This window comes from Gopherus flavomarginatus, chromosome 2 (assembly GCF_025201925.1).
Source record: "Gopherus flavomarginatus isolate rGopFla2 chromosome 2, rGopFla2.mat.asm, whole genome shotgun sequence".
Taxonomy (NCBI): Eukaryota; Metazoa; Chordata; order Testudines; family Testudinidae; genus Gopherus; species Gopherus flavomarginatus.
This window is the reverse complement of record NC_066618.1, coordinates 141,883,682-141,906,505: the sequence shown is the minus strand read 5'-3', so window position 1 is coordinate 141,906,505 and position 22,824 is coordinate 141,883,682. Positions and strand designations below refer to the sequence as shown.

The following is a 22,824-nucleotide window of genomic DNA, read 5'->3' as shown; positions in this document are numbered from 1 at the left end:
GGGGCCTCTGGCTGGTGTATAGGGCTCAAAACACTAGGCCCTGGAACCCAGCCCAAAGGGAAATTCATTCTCCACCTTCACCAAACAGGGAGATATCAGAAACACAGGGAGACATGGGAGATGAGGAGGAAGAAGGTTCGGACCACAGCTCATCATCCTCCCCCGCTGAAGCAGTCATAACACCGTCTCCAAGCACACTAGACAATCTGGAACAATTTCAGGAACTCTTTAAAAGAGTAGCTGCTAGCCAATACATCCCCCTAGAAGAGGTGCAAGAAAACCAACACAAACTACTGCAAATCTTATAGATATCCACTACCTTCAAAATTGCTCTACCAATCAATGATGCTCTAATGGAACTGGCAGAAAATATCTGGCAGACCCCTGCCTTGATACCATCTACCAGCAAATGAGCTGACAAAGTATTTTGTCCCAGCTAAGGGGATGGACTTTCTCTTCTCTCATCCACAACCCAATTGCCGCCAATCACTGCAGCAAACAACCTCAATTCCAGTCCACTTCACAAGACAAAGAACACAAACATTTAGACCTTCTTGGTAGAAAGGTACACTCATCAGGTACACTCCAATTCAGGGTAGCCAATTACTCCGTCCTAGCCAAGTACAATTTCAATAACTACGGTAAGCTGCAAGAAGTCCTTGAGGTCTAACTGGAAGAAAAATGCCCCCAACTCAACGTGATCATGATGGAGGGCAACTAATTGCCTGTACAGCCCTATAGGCCTCAAAGAACACTGCTGAGAGAACAACGGCCACAGGTGTTGTAATCCGCATGGCCTCGTGGTTCCAGTCGTCCGGGATCCCAAAAGTGCTCCAACTCAAGGTAGAGGATCTACCTTTTGTTCAGGAGAAACTTTTTACCACAAAAACTGATGACGTTCTTCACTTGATGAAGGACTCTCGGCCACTCTATGCACTTTAGGTATTGTGACAGACCCAGGGCAGTGGAGTACAGGAGTCTGGTAGAGGGCAAATATACTGGCTGAGTAGTTTTCTGTTCCCTGAGTGACCAGAGCAGGGGCTGCACTAGAGTAATCAGGAACCTGCTAGAATCAGTTCAGGCAGACAAGCTGATTAGAACACCTGCAGCCAATCAAGGCAGGCTAATCAGGGCACCTGGGTTTAAAAAGGAGCTCACTCCAGTCAGGGAGGGGGGAGCCAGAGGAGAGGCAGTGTGTGTGAGGAGCTGGGAGCAAGAGGCACAAGGAGTGAGAGTGAGAGGGTGTGCTCCTGGAGGACTAAGGAGTAAAAGCGTTATCAGACACCAGGAGGAAGATCCTGTGGTGAGGATAAAGAAGGTGTTTGGAGGAGGCCATGGGGAAGTAGCCCAGGGAGGTGTAGCTGTCATGCAGCTGTTATAGGAGGTACTATAGACAGCTGTGTTCCACAGGGCCCCGGCTGGAACCCAGAATAGAGGGCGGGCCCGGGTTCCCCCTAAACCTCCCAACTCCTGATTAGAGACACAGGAGAAGCTGACCCTGACTGCGGGGAAAATCACTGAGGTAAGCAAATCTGCCAATAAGCGCAGGACCCACCAAGTTAGAGGAGGAACTTTGTCACAGCATATACACGCCACCAGACAAAATGTCAGTATCAACCATGCCAAAAAGGCACAGACACCTCTTTCCATTGCCCACAACAACGGCACTTTGACCAGAACAGAAATAAGCAATGCTCACAAAGACGTAGGGCTCCCCAAACTCAGTCCTCATCTTTGCAACCATCTACCACTAACCCACAGTTTTGAAATCTTGGTCGAGGGCATGAATGATCTCCCCCATAATACAGCACTGTTAGATACTCCTACCCAACCTTATGGTAACTGCCCGCGCTCATTCTACCATGCCTGGGCAGCAATAGCAATGGACCAATGGGTACCGGAGACAATAAAATCAGGTTATGCCATCCCTTTCCTCTCCCTTTCTTCCATCCTACTCCCTTCCCTGTCCCTCTTCAGGGACCACTCTCAAGCATCTTTTACAACAGGGAGTGAACCATCTTCTATAATTGAGTGCTGTGGAACAAGTTCCAACTCAATACAAAAGGACGGGCTTTTACTCCCATTATTTTCTCACCAAAAAGAAAAATGGTGGATGGAGACCCATCTTAGACCTTCAGAAGCTCAACAAATATGTGATTCACAGATTCAAAATGGTCACACTAGCCACTATCATCTCAGTGCTGGACAAGGGGGACTGTTTTTGAGCCCTCAACATCCAAGATGCTTATTTTCATATTACCATACATCCAGCTCACAGACGATTTCTACAATTCATGGTGGGTTTCAATTGCTATCAGTACAGAGTACTACCTTTTGGTCTTTCCACTGCTCCTCGAATTTTTGGGGTGTGCAATGAAGGTGGTTTTGTATGGTTGTTTATTTTTAAAATTTTTGTCTTTGTTTCAAAGTTTGACACAAAATGTAGGTTTTAGAGGAAAAACACCCCCACCCCCAACCTGGCTGCTGCTGGCTCCAGAGCAACGAAGTGCATCCACAGTGCTTCATGTACAGTGTGCTCCAGCACCCCACGGATCTCTAATCCCTGCTTCTGCCGCATACCAGGAGGCAGAGATACAGGAGTCTTCAGGAAGCTGTGGGGAAGTTTTGGGACTGGCTCCCACTCACTGCCCTCATATTGCACATTGCCTGGGTACCCCTGCACACACGGCCCTAGGGAAGGTGGCGAGCAGAGGGGGGCAGCAGGAGCAAGGGACAGAGAGCAGAGTGAGACCAAGCGGCTGTCCTGCAGGGAAGGGGAGTGGCAGAGCTCCCAGCTCAGCATGGCTAGGGGAGAGATGACCTCAAACATCCTGGCAGCTGTCTCCCTCCTATCAGCTTTGCTCCCTGCTCTGGGGAAGCTCTGCACAGCAGTGAAGAAGAGCCAGAGCCACCACTATGGGAGGTTGCAGGAAAGTTTTGGGGTTGGATCCAACTCGCCGCCCTGACAGTGCATGCTAACCAGGCGCCCCTGCACATGCAGCAGCAGGGGAAGACAGAGAAAGCGGAGCATGGACCAAGCAGCTGCCCTGCAGGGAGTGGGAGTGGTTGGGGGATGGAGGGAGTCATCCCTCCCCTAGCCATGCTGGGCCAGGAACTTTGCTGCTCCCTCTTCCTGCATGCCAGCTGCTTGGCTCCCATTCTGCTCTCAGTCATTCGTTCCCCCTCCATCCACCTTGGGGCTGCATGAGCAGGGCTGCCTAGGCAGCATGCATTAAAATCCAGCTGTGCTCTTGTGACCAGGAAGCAGCTCTTTGCAAAAAGCTTCTTCTGATCTGTCTCCACTGAAAACCCTGCAAGCTCTCTGATAGTGTGCTTGTAAACCACTGTTCAGCAGACAATGGGTTAATTCTGATCTGAGCTGCTGCCATTTGCAAAGGGAGGTGTGGCTTCCATTTGCAATAGAGTGCACCACAGATTGTTGGCATAGAGAGGACTAAGGAAGTTGCTCCAAGGAATTCTGGGATACATCCGGAGCAGTTCCAAGACCAGAGACAAGCTGGGGCCACAGGCACATGTGAAAGCACTGACTCAGATCCTCCAGTCCTTCAGAGTCCTGGGATGCTAGGTTTGAGCCCTAGGTTAACACAACTAGGGTGCAGGCACAAGGGGGATAGGCTTACACTGCTGCGTAGATATACCCACAGAGCTCTTCTTCCAGCATCACAATTGAACAGATTGTTTAGCAAAAGTAGTTAACACATATTGTAAGGGACCATTCAAGAATGGCCCGTTAACATCTCTGCAGTTAATTGGCCACCCTACCTTGAATGGTCGCTTACAACGTATGCTAACTACTTAAGCTAAACAATCTGTTCCACCTGGCATTTTGCTGTGACACTGGGAGTACCCTAACCAGACCTGAAAAAGAGCTCTGTGCAGCTCAAAAGCTTGTCTCTCTCACCACCTTGGTCTTGGGAGATCAAAGCCGGATGCAATGGGAGTGAGATTGGAGTTACAACTGAGAGGTCCAATAGAGTGGAGAACCAATGTTAGCGAGGCCACACTGGTGCTATTAATATAACCTGGGTGTCATCCCACTTGATCTTTAGTAGCACTCCGTGTAGGAGTGGGATTGGGGGAAAAGTGCAGTAAAGCTTTTTTGTCCCAAGGGTAGTAGGAAGGCATCTGTGACGAAGCTTGGACTATGGCCTTGCAGGGAGAAGACCTGATGAAATTTTCTTTTGGACATGTTTTCAAATAGTTATACCTAGAGAGTCTCCCCCCCCCCCGACCCCCACCCCCGCTGGAAAATGTATATAGGTACATCCAGGCAGAGATACCACTCCTGATGACTCAAAAATGACCTGCTCAGATGGCCTGATAGCTCATTTTATGTCCCTGGCAGGTAAGAGGTCTCAAGGTTGATTGAATGGGTTATGCAAAATTCCCACAAGTGAACCACTTCCTGACAAGGATGAGTGAGCTCTTCGCTGTCTGAGATAAAATATTGCTGCATTGTTCTCTGTGAAAACAAACAGTCTCCACCCTCACCCCTTGATATGACGCCCTTAGCTCTCTGACGTTGATACGAAGAGTGTCCAGAGAAGGGCAGCTTGGTGAGTAAACTGAGACTAGCCAAGTCTAGAGGGGCCTGAGGTGCAGCCTTGCCATGTTGTACTACATATCTGCAAACGACCTTCCCAGGTGCAATCCAGACCTGCAAGAGGCTGTCTCCCCCCTGACCTGCAACCTTAGGTGCCTCACAATGCTTTGTTGCTGTGGCTTCCATCTGGGCCACTCACAAGCAGCGTGACAACATACAGGTAACACCCTGAGTCTCAGGACCCAGTCCTGTGAGGTATTTAGTGCACTAATCACCTCTGTAGGATTAGGCCCTTGAAAAAATTTTGGGAATGATTGCCTCAGTGTACTATTTGTTGTTTATAACCGTGAAGCAGATCAACTGCTATATTATTACTGTTTACTGTATTACCATAGAGCTCAGAAGTCCTAGTCATGGACCAGGATCCCACTGTGCTAGGAGCTGAACAAAACACAAATCAAAAGGATAATCCCTCCCCTCGAGCAATCTGACACAAGAGAAAACAGATGAATACAGACTGACAGGGGAGTACAAGAAAACAATGAGGCAGTATTGGTCAGCATAACAAGCAGTGATATCAGTGCACAAGTAACCTAACCACTGACAAGTCTTTTAGTTTTGTTTTTGTTGGTATCAGTGGCGGGCCTAGCACCTTACTGCCCCTTTGGGCAGGGGGTGGGGATGGGTGTTGCTGGAGCCTTGCCACTCCCAAGTATGCACGCTTACCTCTCTGCAGGCGGCCCAATGTGGCCTAATGGCCTCTCTCCATGCAATTACCCCCTTTGTCTGGGTACTGAGTCCTAACGGTAAAGTCCATGTAATTCACCCCAAATGTCAGAGCTGTGTGGCCCAATGGCCAGAGTCCACATGACCCCCCTCGCAGGCAGGGTAGTGCGGCCTAGCGGCTGGAGTCCACGTGATTTTCGTGCTGGGCCACTCCCATTCCTAAGTGGGCAGGCGGCAGGGAGAGATAGGGGGACCTGGACCCACCCTCTCCTCTGGGTCCCGACCTGGGCCCTGTTAGTAGCAAGTTCGGGGATCTGCTCAAAACACGCTGAGCCTCTGTGCAGCTCTAATGCCGTTTTCTTCTAAAGTTCCCCTGGGTCACTTCCTACCGTAACCTCCGGGTCCTCCGTTTCAGGGGGTCCTCTGGTCTGTTCCCCTTCTGTGATGTACTCGGTCTGGGCATCAGGGTGCATCCCGGCTTGGCTGGCTCCCGGATCCTGGAGCACAGGCTGTCCCTCCTTGGGAGCTGGCGGCGAGCCTCCTTGCCCTCCGGCAGTCCGCCCAGATTGATCAGCTCTGCAGGCTTTTATACCTGTTCTCCAGTTGGAGCATACCCAGCAGAGCCTCAGGGGAATGGCTTCCTCTGCCAGGAAGAAAGGGTTAACCCCTGTGGTACCAGTGCGGGGACGCTCTGCCCCATCACAGTATCATGGCAAACGAGGGATCTGAAGGAAAGTAATGAGGTAGCTTTGAATATTTTATGGGGAGCTCTTCCCAAGTGAGAGGGATAGCATGGGAGAAAGCAGAACATTTTTTGTTTGAACATGTAAAAAGTGGATGATGGAGATGCATCATTTGACCAATTGGAAATGGGAATGATCACGAATGAGAGATGATAGATAAGATGGGGATAGTCTGCAAAGGGCCTTGAAAGTGAAGACGAGCAATTTCTGTTTGATGCAATAGAGAAAGGGGAGCCAGTGAAGGGATGAAAAGAGAGGAGTGATATGGTCACAGCAACAGGCTGGGGAAATGATCTTATGTAGCAGCATTCTGAATGTGTATGATCAGGGCAAGAATGTATTAGTCAACACCAAAGAAAAAAATGTTACAGTAACCAAGATGCAAGATGAGAGTTTTAACTGTGTGGATGGATAGAAAAGGCCATATCTTAAAGATGGTATGCAGAAAGAATCAGAAAAAACGTATACATAGCCTATATGTGGGGGGTCTAAAGAGGGGTATGCGTTGAAGGGTTAAAGGCCTGAGCGGCAGGCAGGGAGAAACAGGCCCAGTTTGATTTGCATAGAAGGAGACAGGTCTATAGTAGAGAGGTAGATCTTTGAGTAATCAGCACAGAGATCACTGTTGAATTTGTATTTGTGGATGAGATATCCAGAAGGGGATCAAGGGGAGAGTCCTGTGGAATCAGCACAGAAAGCTGGAAGTGGGATGAAGAGGATCCTGCAATGGACATGCTGAAGGAACAATTAAAGGATCTAGGAGGAAACCCCCTGCCCCAGCCCTGATCCCCCTCCTGCCCTCCAAACCCCTTGGTCCCAGCCCAGAGCACCTTCCTGCACCCCAAACCCTCATCCCCAGCCCCACCCCAGAAACCACACCTCCAGCCGAAGCCTCACACCCCCCCCCCCCGCCACACCCCAACCCCTAGCCCAGAGTCCCTTCCTGCACACTGAACTCTTCATTTCTGGACACAGCCTGCACCCCATGCCAGATCCCTCAGCCTCTCCCACCCCCAACTTCGTGAGCATTCATGGCCTGCCAAACAATTTCCATATCCAGATGTGGCCCTCGGGCCAAAAAATTTGCCCACGTCAATGTATCATTTTTGTATCTGAAGTTAGGAATATTGACTAGGTATCTGTATTTCTAATGTGCTTACTCTGGGAACACCCACAGCTAGCCTTTCAGGTACAACAATGAAGAAGCTAAACAATGCTGATGGCCCATCAGCAAAGACAATGGACTATGGAAGAGTTTAACCTTCCTGTAAATGTTTCAGCCAGCTTGTAAGTAATGGCTGCTATGACTTACCAAGGGCATGTGACCAGACCACATGACACTAAACTCCATTTTGGTACCTGTATTTTTACACAACCTGGACTGGGAACTTAGCTTGGAACAAAGGTTTCCCACCATATGGTAAAGCTTGTGGGGTGTGACAGCATCTAGGGGCCTCACTTCCCACACAAGGAAACTCCTGGAAATAGCTGAAGAACAAAGACTGAACTGGGGGAAGTGCTGGTCCCAGGCTAAAAGGGATTTCTAGCCTGCGTATGGAAACTTGGTGGACTCTATTTGTGACGTTACACTCCATATTCTTTACAGAAAATATGCTTATGATATGGATATGACATAACTGAGATATACTTTATGCAAGATGGCTCATGTAAGCGATCATTGGAAAGATTATGATTTACTGAATGTGATTATCCAATTTGTATGCCTGTATCATTTCTGTATCTGAAGTTAGGAATATTGACCATGTATCTGCATTTCAAATATGCTACTTTGGGTGTCACCCATAACTAGTTCTTCAGATACAACAATGGAAGAGCCAAACAGGACTGATGGCCCATTAGCAAAGACAATGGACTGTGAAAGAGCGTAGTCCTCATGTGGACGCCTCAGACAGCATACAAGTAATGGCTGCTACAGCCCTGCAGAGACATGGGTCTGGGTCACCTGATACTGGACCCACCCCTTGGAATACCAGTGTTTTTCCACTAGAAGACAAAGGGTTCCTGCCATACACAAAAGCTATATAAGGCAGGGGAGTGAGGGTTCTCCTCAGCCTCCCCACCCAAAGAGACACTGAAAAACATCTGGAAGTAAGAACTGAACTGACAGGAGAAGGGTTGAACTCAGGCTGGGAGGGCGTTCAGTCTGTGAGTGGAAACACCTGAAGTCTCAAGCTGCAGGCCAGTGCATCTGCCTTTCAAGACTTTCTGTAATCTACCTGTGACAATATTATGGGTGAGAAATTACATTTTGCAACCTGTTTCTTTAGTGAATCAAGCTTAGTTTGCATGTTTTGTTTTATTTGCTTAGTAATCTGCTTTGTTCTGTTTACTATCTCTTATACTCACTTAAAATTTACTCTTTCTAGTTAATAAACTTGTTTTTTGTTTATTCTGAAACCCAGTTAGTGCAAATCATAATCGGGGAGGAGGAGGCTATGCATGCCTTCATCCACATTGAGGGATGGGGTGGATTTCACAGTACACCTTTGCATCTGCTCCAAGGGAAGTGGGCACTTGCGTGCTGGGGCAAGTCCTTTAAGCGGAGTCTTCCCAGAACTGATCTCAGTGTCTGTGTCTTTCTACGGCAGGGTATGGCCCTGTGTGTGCTAGAGGAGGCTTAAGAGCCTGGCTCAGCAAGACAGGTTAAAGGGGGCCCATGCTGGAAGAACAGGTGGGCTCAATGGTATCTCAGCACATCAGGTGGTATCTTAAAGAGGGCAACCCATCACACCTTGTATCATCAGTCAGGGTGATAAATAGATTGGATACGAATTAGCAATCTAGTATGTTAGGCTTAGTTTGCGGTTTTGTTTATTTATGAGGTGATCTGTTTGCTATCACTTGTAATCATTTAAAAACTATCTTTCTGTCATTAATAAACTTGTTTTATGCTTTATCTAAACCAGTGTGCCTTTGAGTGAAGTGTCTGGGGAAAAATCTCAGCTTGGTTAACACTAGCTAGTTGTGCATACCTTTCCCACATTGAGGGGAAAGCGAACATATTAGTGGGCTTACTTTGTACAGATCCCTGTGCAGTGTAAAATGGTATAATTCTGGGGTTTATACTCCAGCAAGCGTGCAAGGTGGGAGGAACTGGGAAATTGGCTGTTTCCTGTCTGTCTTTGATTGGCATAGGTAAAGCACTCAGGTAGCAAGTTTGGGTGTGTGCCGCCATCTGCTGTCATGTTGGGTGATAACAGGGCCCGGAGAGGCTGAACCAGCAGAAGAGCAGGGCTAGCCGAGCTGGCTGATTAGAGGGGCACAGCAGTTCTCATGGCTCCCAGACTGCACCCCAGGCATGACAACCCATCACACATGGTTGATAGTGTCAAAGGTGAATGACAGGTCAAGGAGGACAGGGATGCAGTACTGGTTCTGAGCTCTGGCTTAGAGTAGGCCATTAAAAGCTTTGGTGAGAAGTGGTTTCAGTGGAGTGCAAGGGGTGGAAGCCAGATTGGATGGAACTGGAGAAGAAATCCACAATGTAATCATAGACAATACATTCAAAGATGAAGGCAAAGTGGGAGCCATAATTGGAGAGACAAGTGAAGTCAAGGATTTTTTTTTTTTTTAAAAAGATGATAGAGGTTAAAACATGCTAATATTGTGAAGGGAAAGAACCAGGAAGAGAATTTAAGGACAAGTGCAAGGAAGGGGATAAGTGAGTGCAAGGGAGATCAGGAAATGAAATGGCATCACCGAGGCAAGTGTAAGGGTTAGAGAAAGAAAGCAGATGAAAAATGTATGTGTCTGTGACAGGAGAGAAAAAGATTTGAAGGAGAGGAGGAGTAGCAAGTCGAGGTGAGGAGGAAGGTCAAATTGTATTTTGTTAATATTCTCATGGCAGAAACTGGCAAGGTCCTTTCAATACTATCAGTTTCTGTGGTCTCACCAATGGATGGAGAGTAGTATGGGGAAAAGTCAGTATAGGGTGTACTGTTTAAGAACAGTTTTAACTCTGTATGTCCTCTGTTTTTAACAGGGCCATCCCTAGACATTTTGGTGCCCTATACAGCCCCCACGTGGGGGGTGGTGGCCCCAGACCTCTGCGGGGAGAGGGGAGGGCACCAAGGCCTCCACGGGGGGGGGGGGCACCCAAGAGCAGGCTGGAGGGTAGAGGGGAAACCGCCCCCCAGCATGAACTGGTGGAGCAGAGTGGGTTGGGGCCGGGTCGCTCCACTTCCTTCCGCCTGGTGATTGCAGGTTGGGCAAGTGGAGTGATCCAGAGTGAAGTGGACTGATCCGGCCCCAGCCCACTCTGCTCCGCTTCCCTGGCTCCCAGCCTTGGGACTTGGGGGGCAGGAGGGAACCACCCCCCAGCACGCACTGGTGGCATGGCTGGGAGCTGGCGGAGTGGGCTGGGTCGCTCCACTTCCCTCCGCCTGGTGAGTGCAGGGCACGCCCGCCCCCTTATGCAGTCCCCCAGGATGTCAGGGGAAGGGGTAGAGTGGAGGTAGGGCTGGGGCGGAGCAGGAGTGGGGGCTTTGGGGAAGCGATGGAGTGGGGGCAGGGCTGGAGTGCAGCAGGGGTGGGAAAAGGTGGTGCGGAGCAGGAGCGGGGGACTCTGCGGACAAGGTGGGGCAGGGGCAGAGCAGGGCCGGGGGGGGCAGCTTTCCTGGCGAGCTCAGCCGGCTGGGGGATCGGGTTGGCCACTGAAGCAGCATGCAGCTGCAAAGGGCACCAGAAAATTTACGGTAATTTGGTGCCTCAGATTTCCTAGTGCCCTATGCAGCTGTGTAGTTTGCATATGGGTAAGGACAGCCCTAGTTTTTAACATCTGTGGGTTTTTTGCAATGTACATGAAACATAGTATCTTTTGAATGTAGGTCAAAAATCTTCAAACCTGAGTACTTTAAGTTAAGCACTTACATCTATGTTTTCAAAGTGCCTGATTTTTAGAAGTTGAGTACCAACAAATATCAGTTGTACTGTTTTAGTACTGTATCCAAGTGTCACTGTGCCTTAGTGAGTCACAGCTGAGGATGCCAAATTCAGAAAAACTTGCTGAGAAATAGGACAAACTCACGCCAAACTGGTGGTTTTTCTATCATTAGATTATACCAAGGCAGAAACAAAAGTAAACTTCCATTTTACCAAACTAGTTAGCAAAAAATCAAAGATGCAATCTCCTTAGGCATTACAGCCATTGTCTCAATTTCATCATACATAGCATTCTTCTAATCCCAAGAGATCAACCACATAGCCAGGTCAATATATAACCCAAATCTTACCCAATAATCACACTGATGCCAATCCTTTAGTAACTAAAACTAAAAGTTTAATAATAAAAGAGGAGTTAAAATGGTTAATAGATCATATACATACAAATAATTGAAAAGTCCTTATAATCAGATTTGTAGCAGTGATGGAATAGACTGCTGGCTTATAAAGTCTCTCTCTTTTGGAAGGTCCTCAGCCCATAGTTCAAAATGCTCCTTTTAGTTGTAAATCCACAGTCCAGCAAATCAGGGAAGGAAAGAGGCAAACTGGAGATATCTCAGGGGTCTTTTATATCCTTTACCATGTGCATGGAATTTTACCATCTCAAACAATGCTCACAGCCTCTGTTTGTGGAAAGTTACGGACCCAAGATGGAGTCCAGGCTCATATGAGCATATCACATGTCCTTGCATGCTCTGATGACTCATAGGGGCAACCATTACCCATATTCTTGCCGAGGCATCTACAGGAAGGCTTACAGGGTAGGATGAGTTTCTTCTATGGCCCATTGTTACAGTGAAGTATCCTTCATGGGCCATCAACCCATAGCTGTCTATGCAAGCCTCCTGCTCTCCAGGATGGAGGCTCTAACAACCTCCACCAATTCTGGACCCTACACTTCTCCACTGGCCTTCACCAGGCCATGGTGCAATGCAGTCTGAAGGTCCCACCTCTCTTAATTTTCCCCACACCAAAGTGAATAACAACACAGGCTGAACCTTAGAAGAAAAGGCTCCTGTCCCATCTACATGCTGCTCTGCCCCCACCAATGTGATGGGTTGGTACCCAATACCCATAGTTTTCTGCGCCCAATGCCAAGACACATTAAGAGGAGCTAGAGCCACCAGTGCAGCCTGGATGGTGCAGAGCAAATGATCCCAGTCAGTGGTGGCATGTGAGGCACATATTATAAAATATTTCTAGCCTTAACAAATGTATAATTTAATAGCTATTGCAAGTGTACCTTTTTACAGTGAAGAAGCAGTAGGCCAGGGGTCTCAAACGCACAGCCTGCGGGCAGCATGCAGTCCACAAAGTTATTTTCTGTGGCCTGCGAGCTCTTCACAGCCTCCCCGCCCTCCCCCAGCATTTACCTAGAGTGGCTCCGGGGCAACGCGCACTGAGGACAGGGCACCTCCCAGCCTACCTGCCCTGCCCCCGCACCACTTAGGAAAGCCAAAAGAATGTGGGGAAAGAGAGGCACAGGGGTGTGTGTTGATGTTGCTTCAGGCACCACCCCCAGCAGCTCCCATTGGCCGCAGTTCCCCATTCCCAGCCAATGGGATATGCTAGGGGCGGTGCCTGAAGCAACAGCAACACATGCTCCTGTACCCTTGCTCTCCCACCTTCCAGCCGCTTCCCAGAGGCTGCCTGCGCCAGCCCCTCCTGCAGTCAAACCCCTTGCCTTGAGCCCCTTGCCGCACCCTGCACCTCGACCCCCTGCCACACCCCTCCTGCACCCCAACCCACTGCCCTGAGCCCCCGCTGCACCCCAACCCTTCTCTGAGCTGCCTGCTGCACCCTGCACCCAACCCCCTGCCATGAACCCCCTGCTGCCCACCGCACCCCAGCTCCCTTCCCTGCACCCAGCCCCCACCCTGAACCCACTGCCACACCCCACACCCCTCCTACACCCCACACCCCTCCTGCACACCACACAAACTCCCTGCCCTGAGCCCCTGTCACACCCTACACCCCTCCTGCACCCCTACCCACTGCCCTGAGCCCCCGCTGCACCCCAACCCTTCTCTGAGCTGCCTGCTGCACCCTGCACCCAACCCCCTGCCATGAACCCCCGCTGCACACCGCACCCCAGCTCTCTTACCTGCACCCAGCCCCCACCCTGAACCCACTGCCACACCCCACACCCCTCCTGCACCCCACACAAACTCCCTGCCCTGAGCCCCCGTCACGCCCTACACCCCTCCTGCACCCCCTGGAGGATTTCAGGGAAGGTGTTGGAATGGGGGCAGGGAAGAGGTGGAAAGAGGCGGGTTGGGGCGGGGGGGGGGAGGTGTCAGTAATGCCAGCCCTTGTGGTCATTTGAGTTTGAGACCCGGGCAGTAGACCAACCCAGGAGCGGGAGCTGTCACTGACTGTTGGCTCCTCCTGCAGCTACTTAGGGCCCGCCCCACGGGGCAGGGGGAAAGGCAGGAGGAGCACAGGACGCAGGCCCCCCCCTCTGAGTTTAACAGCTGCAATCGTCTCCGGAGACCTCCCTGCGGTTCGCACAGCACCACCCTTACCAATGGGCTGAAGTGTGGTACGCTGCCGTGGTAACAAACCAGCTTTGTGAGGCACGTTTAGCCCTACCCGGCCTGAGCCTCACCCAGCGCGACCAGCTGCCAACTTTCTGGCCTTGCAGTTCCCGAGGGCTGCCCCGCAGTTGTGACACTTGCAGCGAACCGCAGGCTTCAGGGTTGTCGCGTCACTCACATCGCATCTGCACAGCGCCCTCGGCAGCTCTGAGGCCCTCGGGCTCGGCTGCGCCTAACGCCCGGGCTCAGGAGCCGCCCCAAGGGGAGCCCACTTCCTCCCCCTCCCAGACCTCGCAGCCCAAACCGGAGCAGCTTCCTCGCGGCCTCCCGCCCCGATCCAGCGGTAGCGGGCTCCAGGAAGCACATTTATGAAGCAATCGCTCCCCTGGTGACGGGCACCGTTACCCGGACCTGGGCGGAGCCGGGGAGAGACACACGGGGACGAGGCATTGCTGCTAGCAACGGCGACAAAACGCTCGAGCTGTGCGCGCGCGCCCCTGCCTCGTGTGCTCCCCTCCCAGCACCTGCCTCGCGCAACCCCCTGCCCCGGCTCCTCCCCTCACCGCTCCCAACGGCTACCGGCCCCGCGGTGACGTCAGCCGCTGCCTGGCAGAGGGAGCTGCTGTGCGCGAGCGCGGAGCCCACCCCCGCCTCCCCCAGGGGCGCCGCGCCCTCGCCCCGCCCCCTCCCAGCTCGCACCCAGCAACCGCCGCCGAGACATGGCGAGTGCGGGGTCGCCGCGGCAGCAGCGGGTCGCAGAGGCGGGCGGTGGCTGCGAGGTCCCCAGGGCTCGGAGCGCGGCGGCCGGGGGGCCCCAGCAGTCGCTGCCGGAGCCAGCGGCTGGAGATGAAGAGCTGGAGCAGGTGTCAGGCGGGGCCGCGTCCGCGCTGCTGGGGGAGACCGGGCTGGCGCTGGGCGGCTGCATCGCGGCTGCTCTGAGCTGGGAGAGGCCGCTCCGCAGCCTGGGCGGCTTCGTCTGCGCCAACCTGCTGTTCTGGTGAGAGCGTCTCGCCGGGCGCGGGGGGCCTGGGGGCGATGCCCCGCCCGGTCCCTCGGAGAGACCCGACCCCCCCCAACCCCGCTCGGAAAGTGCCAGCCTAGACCCCGACACACCCCGCCCCCCTGCAGCCCTTCCCCAGCAGCAGAGCCTGTGCCCAGTGCACCCTGCTCTCCGTTCTCTATGGGCGAGACCCCCGTCCCCTCTCCCCAGTAGGGCAGAGCTACCCCCATGCACCCTCTCCCCTTATTCTCCCCCCACACCCCCTATGAGGGCACTGCCCCCTTTCCATTCCTCTCCCCAATACACCTCATTCCTTCCCACGCGGGAGACCCCCACTCTGCCCCTCCTGCCCTTGGGAGAGACCCCAGCCTTTCCTTAATATCGCCGTGATACCCAAGGGAGAGATTCCTCAGCACTTTTTTCCCTTCCTCTCCCACCTTGCTGTCCAACACCCAGGACTGAACAGAGTACAGTGTTTCCTCTCTGCACTTATTTTCATCATTTTTGTCCTTTCCCAACAAATCCATGCTATGGGGATTAGACTCACCCAGGCACCAAATATCATCATCAGAGTTTCCAACGCATTTTGGGGAGGGAAGTGAAGCTCATGAAATTAAACCCCAATCGGGAAATGAGCTCTGCACTGGTAAAGTGGTCCACTGATGTGGAATTGATAGTAAGGGGAGTGAGGCCAGAGGCATAAAGTTAAGCATGTGTGTGTTTTGCAGAATCAGTAGTCTTATTTAAAAGCCTATTGCAGAATAAGGGCTTTCTGTATTTTGTGTTTTGTGCAGCAGCAAGCATATTTTCTGTGATTGACTCAGTCTTTTCTAGTTGGTTTAGGTCAACTTTGTGTACAAACAAGGAATATTTATAATTGAAATAGGCATATTTGCATTGTGTTGAAAATCCACCCTGCGTGCTCCACCCTCAAATCTTTATAATTTAAGTAATTTATTCCTATAGGAATATTCTACATTTTTCTACTCGTGTTTCAAGTCGTCTTTGATCTGTGGTTGCACCAGTGCATAAAAAATCCCTACATCTATCACCAGGTCTTACATGTATTCTGTGTTCATACATTCAGCATTGTATATATACATACATCTTAGGGCTGAATCTTTTAATACAAGTGAGACTAGGGCACCAAGCGATGTTTTCTCCCATAGGATCGTCCTCTTTCCTCCTCAGTATGGCAAGTAAGAGACAAAGCAAAAAAACAGGTGGATTATTGACAACTGCATTCAGTGCTGTATGACCTTGGAAATGTTCAGTTTTTAAATAGTATGCAGTCCAAATCATAAGGAAAGAACTTGAGTATTTTCTTAAGCATCACACTACACAGGAAAATATTCTGTTGAATACAAAAATATAGGCCTGTACTCTTTAATTAAAGGGAATGTGGTGTCATTTGCTAATTTGAAAGGAGAGAAATGTTCTAGTGCCGAGGCTAGACTAAAGAGTTCTTTCCTGGCTTACGAGATTGAGCTTCAAATGAATTATGTATCACCTAACGATCGCAATTCATAATATACATTACTATACTTGCTATAGCAGGTAAGTCTCTTGCATTAAGAAAATAATTATGAAGTTGTACCATCATTTTCTAGATCTGTCAGATCCAGTTTCTGCAACAATGGTTGCTTACAATCCAAAAGGGCCATAATGCCTTGTTGACCTGTTTTTAACCAAGCTGTGTAATGATGAATAGTAGTATTGGTAATAGCACTAAAGCTGGTTAGATTATAAAATAATTGTATTAAATTCTGCATTTCAGGTAGAGATGGTTGCATTTGTTTAGGGCAGGGGTCGGCAACCTTTCAGAAGTGGTGTGCCGAGTTTTCATTTATTCACTCTAATTTAAGGTTTCGGGTGCCAGTAATACATTTTAATGTTTTTAGAAGGTCTATTTCTATAAGTCTATAATATATAACTAAACTATTGTTGTTTGTAAATTAAATAAGATTTTTAAAATGCTTAGACGCTTCATTTAAAATTAAATTAAAATGCACAGACCCCCGGACCAGTGGCCAGGACCCGGGCAGTGTGAGTGCCACTGAAAATCAGCTCATATGCCGCCTTCAGCACGTGTGCCATAGGTTGCTTACCCCGGTTTAGGGCATCACAGGGCTTCCCATTTGTCATTGAATTTGAGCATAACTGAGCATAAGGAATAGTCAGTTAGGATAAGGACATTTGGTCTGACTTGAACCTGTGGATTTGTAGATGGGTGCAACCATTGTTACCTCTGTTCCTTTAATTAAAAAATTGTTTGTTTTTTCTGTTGTACTCATGTATACTGTTGGTTTTGATGGTCTTATTGGCAGCTTGCATTCTACTATATGGCTACTGATATTTAAGTGAAATGGTTCTGTCAGAATTTCTAGTTCATGCTACATTCCTAGTGCCAAAGAGAGACAGAATGAAGAAAACCTGGCTTTCACTGCAGAGCAGTGCTTCTTGGGGCTTCATCTGTCTTATTGTGCAGGGGAAATTGAGAGGTGGGGGTAAACTAGGAAAGATTCAGGGGTGTGAATGATAGCCAGTAGCTTTGGCCTGGAGCAGCGAACCACGGCCAGTGTGAGCCGCGATTGGCTGAACCTGCGGACACGGCAGGTAAATAAACAGGCCTGTTCCAGCCTGCCAGGGGCTTTCACTAAACAAGCGGCGTCGGAAGTTTGGGAAATGCTGCTGTAGATGAATAAAAATGATGTAAATAACTTTTAATGAGTTTAAATGAGTATTGGATGGTGAGACACTTTATTCTTTTACTTCTCTGAATTTTCTTAAACCAATTAGTTTATATAATACCACTGTAGTATATTATCCATTCATTGTGTTTTGTTTCCAATTTTTCTATCCATGCATATACAGTAGTGTAATTTACAAGTGTAAATGGACTTACATTGTCACATTCAAAAGTTGCTGCCACACAGTAAGGCTAAAATTGTTTGTGACACAGTTAATTTAGCCTCTGCAAATATGCGTACTTATACATTTTACGAGGGAAAGAATGATTCTATATGGATGTGTGTATACATTTGTTTTTGTTTGTGTGTGTGTAAAATGCATCATATTGCTGCAATTGTCTTACATTTCCTAGAGACATGACAGATATGGATTTATGTGGCTTACAGTCCGCTGTGGGATAAAGTGATCTGCCTCAATGTGACTTTGTGTACTACTCAGAGTGAGCAAGAGTCCATGAAAGTTGTTGACAGTAACACTACATTAAACATTAATTGACATGAGGAAGTATATCTGCATTTACACAGCTTCTTCACTGAACAGGGTGGAGGGTGCGTGAGCTGGCTAGACTTCTCAAGAAAAAACAAGTGTAATCTTCTTGGTTTTTTTTGTGCTTTTTTTTTTTTTTTGGTCATTATATGAAGCCTTCTTTGTTCATCTCCTGAAAGAGTGCAGTGACACAAATATCGGAAGAGGAAGCAGCAATTCATCATCCATCCGAAGTGTCTGTATGCGTGGAGACTATGCTAAGAGAGTTTTTCCACCTGATACCATGAAATCAAACTTACTCTTGGGGGAATTCTGCACCACTTTGCATGTGCAGAATTCATATCCCCCATAGAAGAAACAGCCAGAGAGGTGCTACAGTTATACCTTTCCCTCAACAGGGGCTGTTATGGTGCCAGGACAGAGGGCAGCCAGCTCACGGGCTGGCTCAGCCAGCTGAAGAGCTGGAGGTGGCAGTGTCTGTGTTCCTCACAGCACTCTGCCTGCAGGGCCAGATGAGGAGGCACAGGATATAGAGGGACAGACAGAACAGGGCACACAGAGCTGCTGGGGGCTCACGTAGACTGGAGTTCAAAAGTGTTCCGGGGGGGACAGACTAGAGTGGGAGCACAGGAGCTAGTGGGGTGACAGCATTGAGCCAGGGGCTGAGTGGGGTGCAGGGACACATGGGGAGGGGGGTGTGGCTGAGTGGGAGTGCAGGATGACCTCAGGATGGGAGGGAGGAGTGCAGGGCCACATGGAGAGGAGGGTCCAGGCTCCTTCCCAGCAATTGTTCCCCTGTCCCTCAGCTCCTCCGTTACCTCACTCGTCCAAACCTCTGCACTGCTTATGAGGGGTGTGGGAAATACGTTTCTGTATTGCTGTTTAAATGAATTATTACTCAAAGTTCTGTATTAATATGCCTAGTAAGGAATCTGTTTGTCAGAAAAACATTTCCTGAACCTGTTTTGTTGTCTGTATTGTTACAGACATACTTGCTGACAGGTATTTTGAGTGCACTGCCCTCGCCTGCAGGCACTGCCCCCTACAGCTCCCATTGACTGGGAATGGGGAGCCGCGGCCGATGGGAGCTTCAGGGTGGTACCTGCAAGCAAGGGCAGCACATGGCAGAGCCACCTTCCATACCCTACCCCCAGGAGCCACTGCTGGACATGCTGGCCACTTCCAGGAGTGGTGCAGGGCCAGGGCAGGCAGGGAGGCTGCCTTAGCCCTGCTGCATGCTGCTGCCACCTTGGAACCGCTCGAGGTAAGTGACTCTGGATCAGAGCCTGAACCCCTTTTGTACCCCATGCCCTAACCCCCTTGAGCCCCCTCCTGCATTCCAAACCCCTGCTTTGAGCCCCCTTCGGCACTTCTCCTACACCCCAACACCTTGCCCTGAGCCTCCTAACTCCCTGCTTTGAGCCCCTGCTGCACCTTCCTGCACCCCAACCCCCTGCCCTGATCCCCCTCTTGCACTCCACACCCCCTGTACCCCAACCCCCTGCCGCACCCCATACCCCTCCTGCATCCTAACCCCTTGTCCTGAGCCCCTTCCTGCACACCACACCCCCTCACACACTCTGCACCCCAACCCCCTCCCCCAGCCCTACATTCATTGCCCTGCATACAATTTCCTCACCCAGATGTGACATTTAGGCCAAAAAGTTTGCCCACCCCTGATATATATGTTGCTAAAGTATTTGATGTGCATTAAGACTTGTGATTAAAGGAAAGTGGATTCTTCTCCTTATTTGAAATCTTCTAATAATACTTGGCATTTATAGTGCTGACCGTGCAAATATCTCAAAGCAATTTACTAATGATTTTTAGGTGTGAACACTCCTGTGAGGTAGGCAGATATTGCTGGGCTAGTTTTTCGAATGTGCACACACACACTGTAAACAACGTCACTGGTATATGCCTATAGGCAAGTCACATGTACATAAGGATTTGCTTGCTTGTATTGGAATGTGCATACATGCTATATGACAATCTGCTCTTTATTTTAACATGAGGAAGAAACTGAGCTACTTGACCTGGTGACTAAAACCCAAATTTTTAAAGAGAGGTATGTGCCCTTGCATATGCCCTCATGTAGCATGCTATCTCTTCCTTCTACAAAAGTGCACATGCATATTTGAGGAGGGGAAGTTCATGTTTCAGTCTGGTATGTAAAGAGTTGTTCATAGCCACCCTAGAAAATTTGGTCTTCTATGACTTCCCCATTGTCACCCAGGAAGTTTTTGTCAGAGCAGGGAACAGAACCTCTAACCACAAAACAACCCTTTCTTTTTGGCCTTGCCTACATGAGGAGATTTTGTGCTTAAACATGATTTGTACCAGTTTAGTTAGCTGACATGATGCTGACCACAACTTTGCAGTTAGTGTAGTCAAGTATAAGTCATGTTCAGCAATGTCAGCTAACTCGACTTTTTAAAAATTGAGCTAAGATTTCCTGGTATAGTGGAGGCTCATCAGAATAAAATCCTCCCTTGCACACACTTTTGTACCAGGGAACCTCCATAGTACTCCTGTATGCAGGAGAGGTAGGTATGTTGGGCTGCTAATGAGATTCTCTTCACTCTTTGCACACAAGTGTAGTAGTCTGTGTGCTGTCTCTGAGTATGCTTAGGCAGGCCAAAGAGGGGACACTGGATCCACACTTAGGCATAGCTTCCCCAAAGGGTTTAGTGAAGGATAGCATCCTTTTATTCCAGTCTATAGTTAAAAGTAATGTCTGTGGAGGAGCTGCACAATAATCCTACTGCCTAATCTGGGTTGGGATGGTTGTTTTTCCCCTCCACTCCTTCCCTGCTCAGTTCCTTGCATAAAGATGACTTAGATAGTTTTTGGAGTGACGATAGGGTGTGAATTTCCTCCAAATGATCATCTAAATCACTCCCCGATGCTGATATGTTATCGGATGTTTTTGAATGTCTCGTAACAAATAAATTAGAGAGCCTTTATATATATATATCTATATAGATGTTCTTTGCTGTGTTTAGTTTAGTTTAAGCATAAAAAGAGCAGCGGTCCCAATTTTCAGATCAGTTACTGAAATTGCAAGTAAGTAAATGTAGATAGCTCACTCCTTAACATGTTCAGCTTTGCTTTAGTTTATTTCCTTTTTTACAAATTTGTATTATATGTTTCAGGAATAGTATAACAAATGTATAAAGAGCAAATTGGACAGTCCATACCAAAAGAGATTGCACTCTACATGCAAATATAAATTGGGGGACCTCATATGCCCCTTATTTATTTATGAACAGACATTGTGATAAGTCTGGGGTCTGCAGCTCAATAATATTCTACAGGTGGTGAAATCAGGAGCTGGTGCTGCAACTCACCAGGAAGTTTCCCCTCATATATCTTTTGGGGGTAGGGTGGGGGAGTTCTCTAATGGGGACATGGGCTGTGGTCAAGAATAAATTGTTTTGATTCAGTTTAAGGTTTATTGGAATGAAGGAAACTTGTGATTTGTCTTTGACTTGGTTGAGATTAACCTTTTGGTTCAAAGTGAAGTTTTATAAGAAGAATTGGTATTCTGTGTATCTGTCATCCCCATAGTTTGCCAGACAAGTGATGAGGTCTGAAGACCTAGAGAACAGTGGAAGCCCACGTTTCCAGAAGCACATACTGTACACACTTTTGTAAATTTTGGAGTATGAGAAGATAAATTTCTCCTGTGTAATTAAGAGTAAAACAAAGTTTTTATGTTTAATGTTTATTCCTATTTATTGTATATGTATTTTATGTTGCGTTGTATTTAAAAACTGGAATATATAAAAATCTACTTATTTTGTTTTACATTATCCAGCTAGAGCATTGTTTGTTAATCAAGGAAATAAAAGGGCACAAGTAACCTAACTTGTTCATCCATATGTTATGGACAAACCGATCGGTGCTTCTGAGAAATGAACTAAACTTTTGATAAATGTACATGCCAAATGCACATCTAAACACTACATAATGAGTCAATCAATCAGTGAAATATAATGGCTGTAAGAATATAGAGTGGCATGGCATTGTGTATAGGTAAGAATTTGCTGACAGAATGCGTCATGGTTAATCCTTGTCTGCATTTAGGACAATTACTTGTAACTGATAATAGAAATTCAGCAATGGCTGCAACTGAACTGGTACTGAACACAGCTTAACTGTAAGTACCAAACAAAGTATACCGTGTTCTGCATCTTTTCTGAAACAGTGGTTACATTTTGCAAGGATCAAGTGTTTACCTCTTCCTCTCTCAAGTGGCAGTTTTAATGCTGTTTTAGAGAGCTTAAAAATCAATTGTACACGGAGAATTTAAATTTTTCTTTAAACTTTTGAGAGATGCCTGTTGGCATAATGTTTCATAGCAAACTATTGGGTGCTATAAAATAGTGGCTCTCAACCTTTCCAAACTACTGTACCCCTTTCAGGAATCTGATTTGTTTTGCGTACCTGAAGTTTCACCTCACTAAAAAAATTACTTGCTTACAAAAGCAGGCATAAAATACAAAAGGGTCACAGTATTGTATTATTGAATCATTGCTTACTTTCTCATTTTTACCATATAATTATAAAATAAAGCAATTGGAATGTAAATATTGTCCTTACATTTCAGTGTATTGTATATAGAGCAATATAAACAAGTCATTGTCTGTATGAAATTTTACTGACTTCGCTAGTGATTTTTATAGTCTGTTGTAAAACTAGACAACTGTCTAGATGAGTTGATGTACCTCCTGGATAGGGTGACCCGACAGCAAGTGTGAAAAATCGGGAAGGGGGTGGGGGTAATAGGTGCCTACATAAGACAAAGCCCCAAATATCGGGACTGTTCCTATAAAATCGGAACATCTCGTCTCCCTGCTCCTGGAAGACCTCTATATACCCTCCTCCCAGAGAAAGATATACCCCTGATTAAGAACCACAGATATAAAATATTATTGTTCCAAGAATCTGAGAAGATACAGAAAAGCATGGTCTCAGCCCTGCGTACAGTAGAACTCAGAGTTATGAACTGACTACTCAGCCACATACCTCAGTTGGAACCAGAAATATGCA

The 22,824-nt window shown here is 48.2% G+C and overlaps 1 protein-coding gene across 5 annotated transcripts in view; it reads left to right on the top strand.

The window, feature by feature from the left end:
- Positions 1 to 13,447: 13,447 nt before the first annotated feature.
- RETREG1 (reticulophagy regulator 1) overlaps positions 13,448 to 22,824 on the top strand; it is a 114,293-nt gene continuing 104,916 nt past the window's right edge. The window contains exons 1-2 of one of the 5 annotated variants that reach the window (XM_050937503.1): positions 13,522 to 13,537; positions 18,756 to 19,033. In XM_050937503.1, the coding sequence (XP_050793460.1) occupies positions 19,005 to 19,033 (29 nt within the window). In that variant the 5' untranslated portion in view covers positions 13,522 to 13,537; positions 18,756 to 19,004. Of the gene's footprint in view, positions 13,538 to 14,251; positions 14,530 to 18,755; positions 19,034 to 21,264; positions 21,932 to 22,824 lie in introns of those variants that run through there. The other 4 variants (XM_050937505.1, XM_050937502.1, XM_050937504.1 and 1 more) reach the window with 4 other exon arrangements.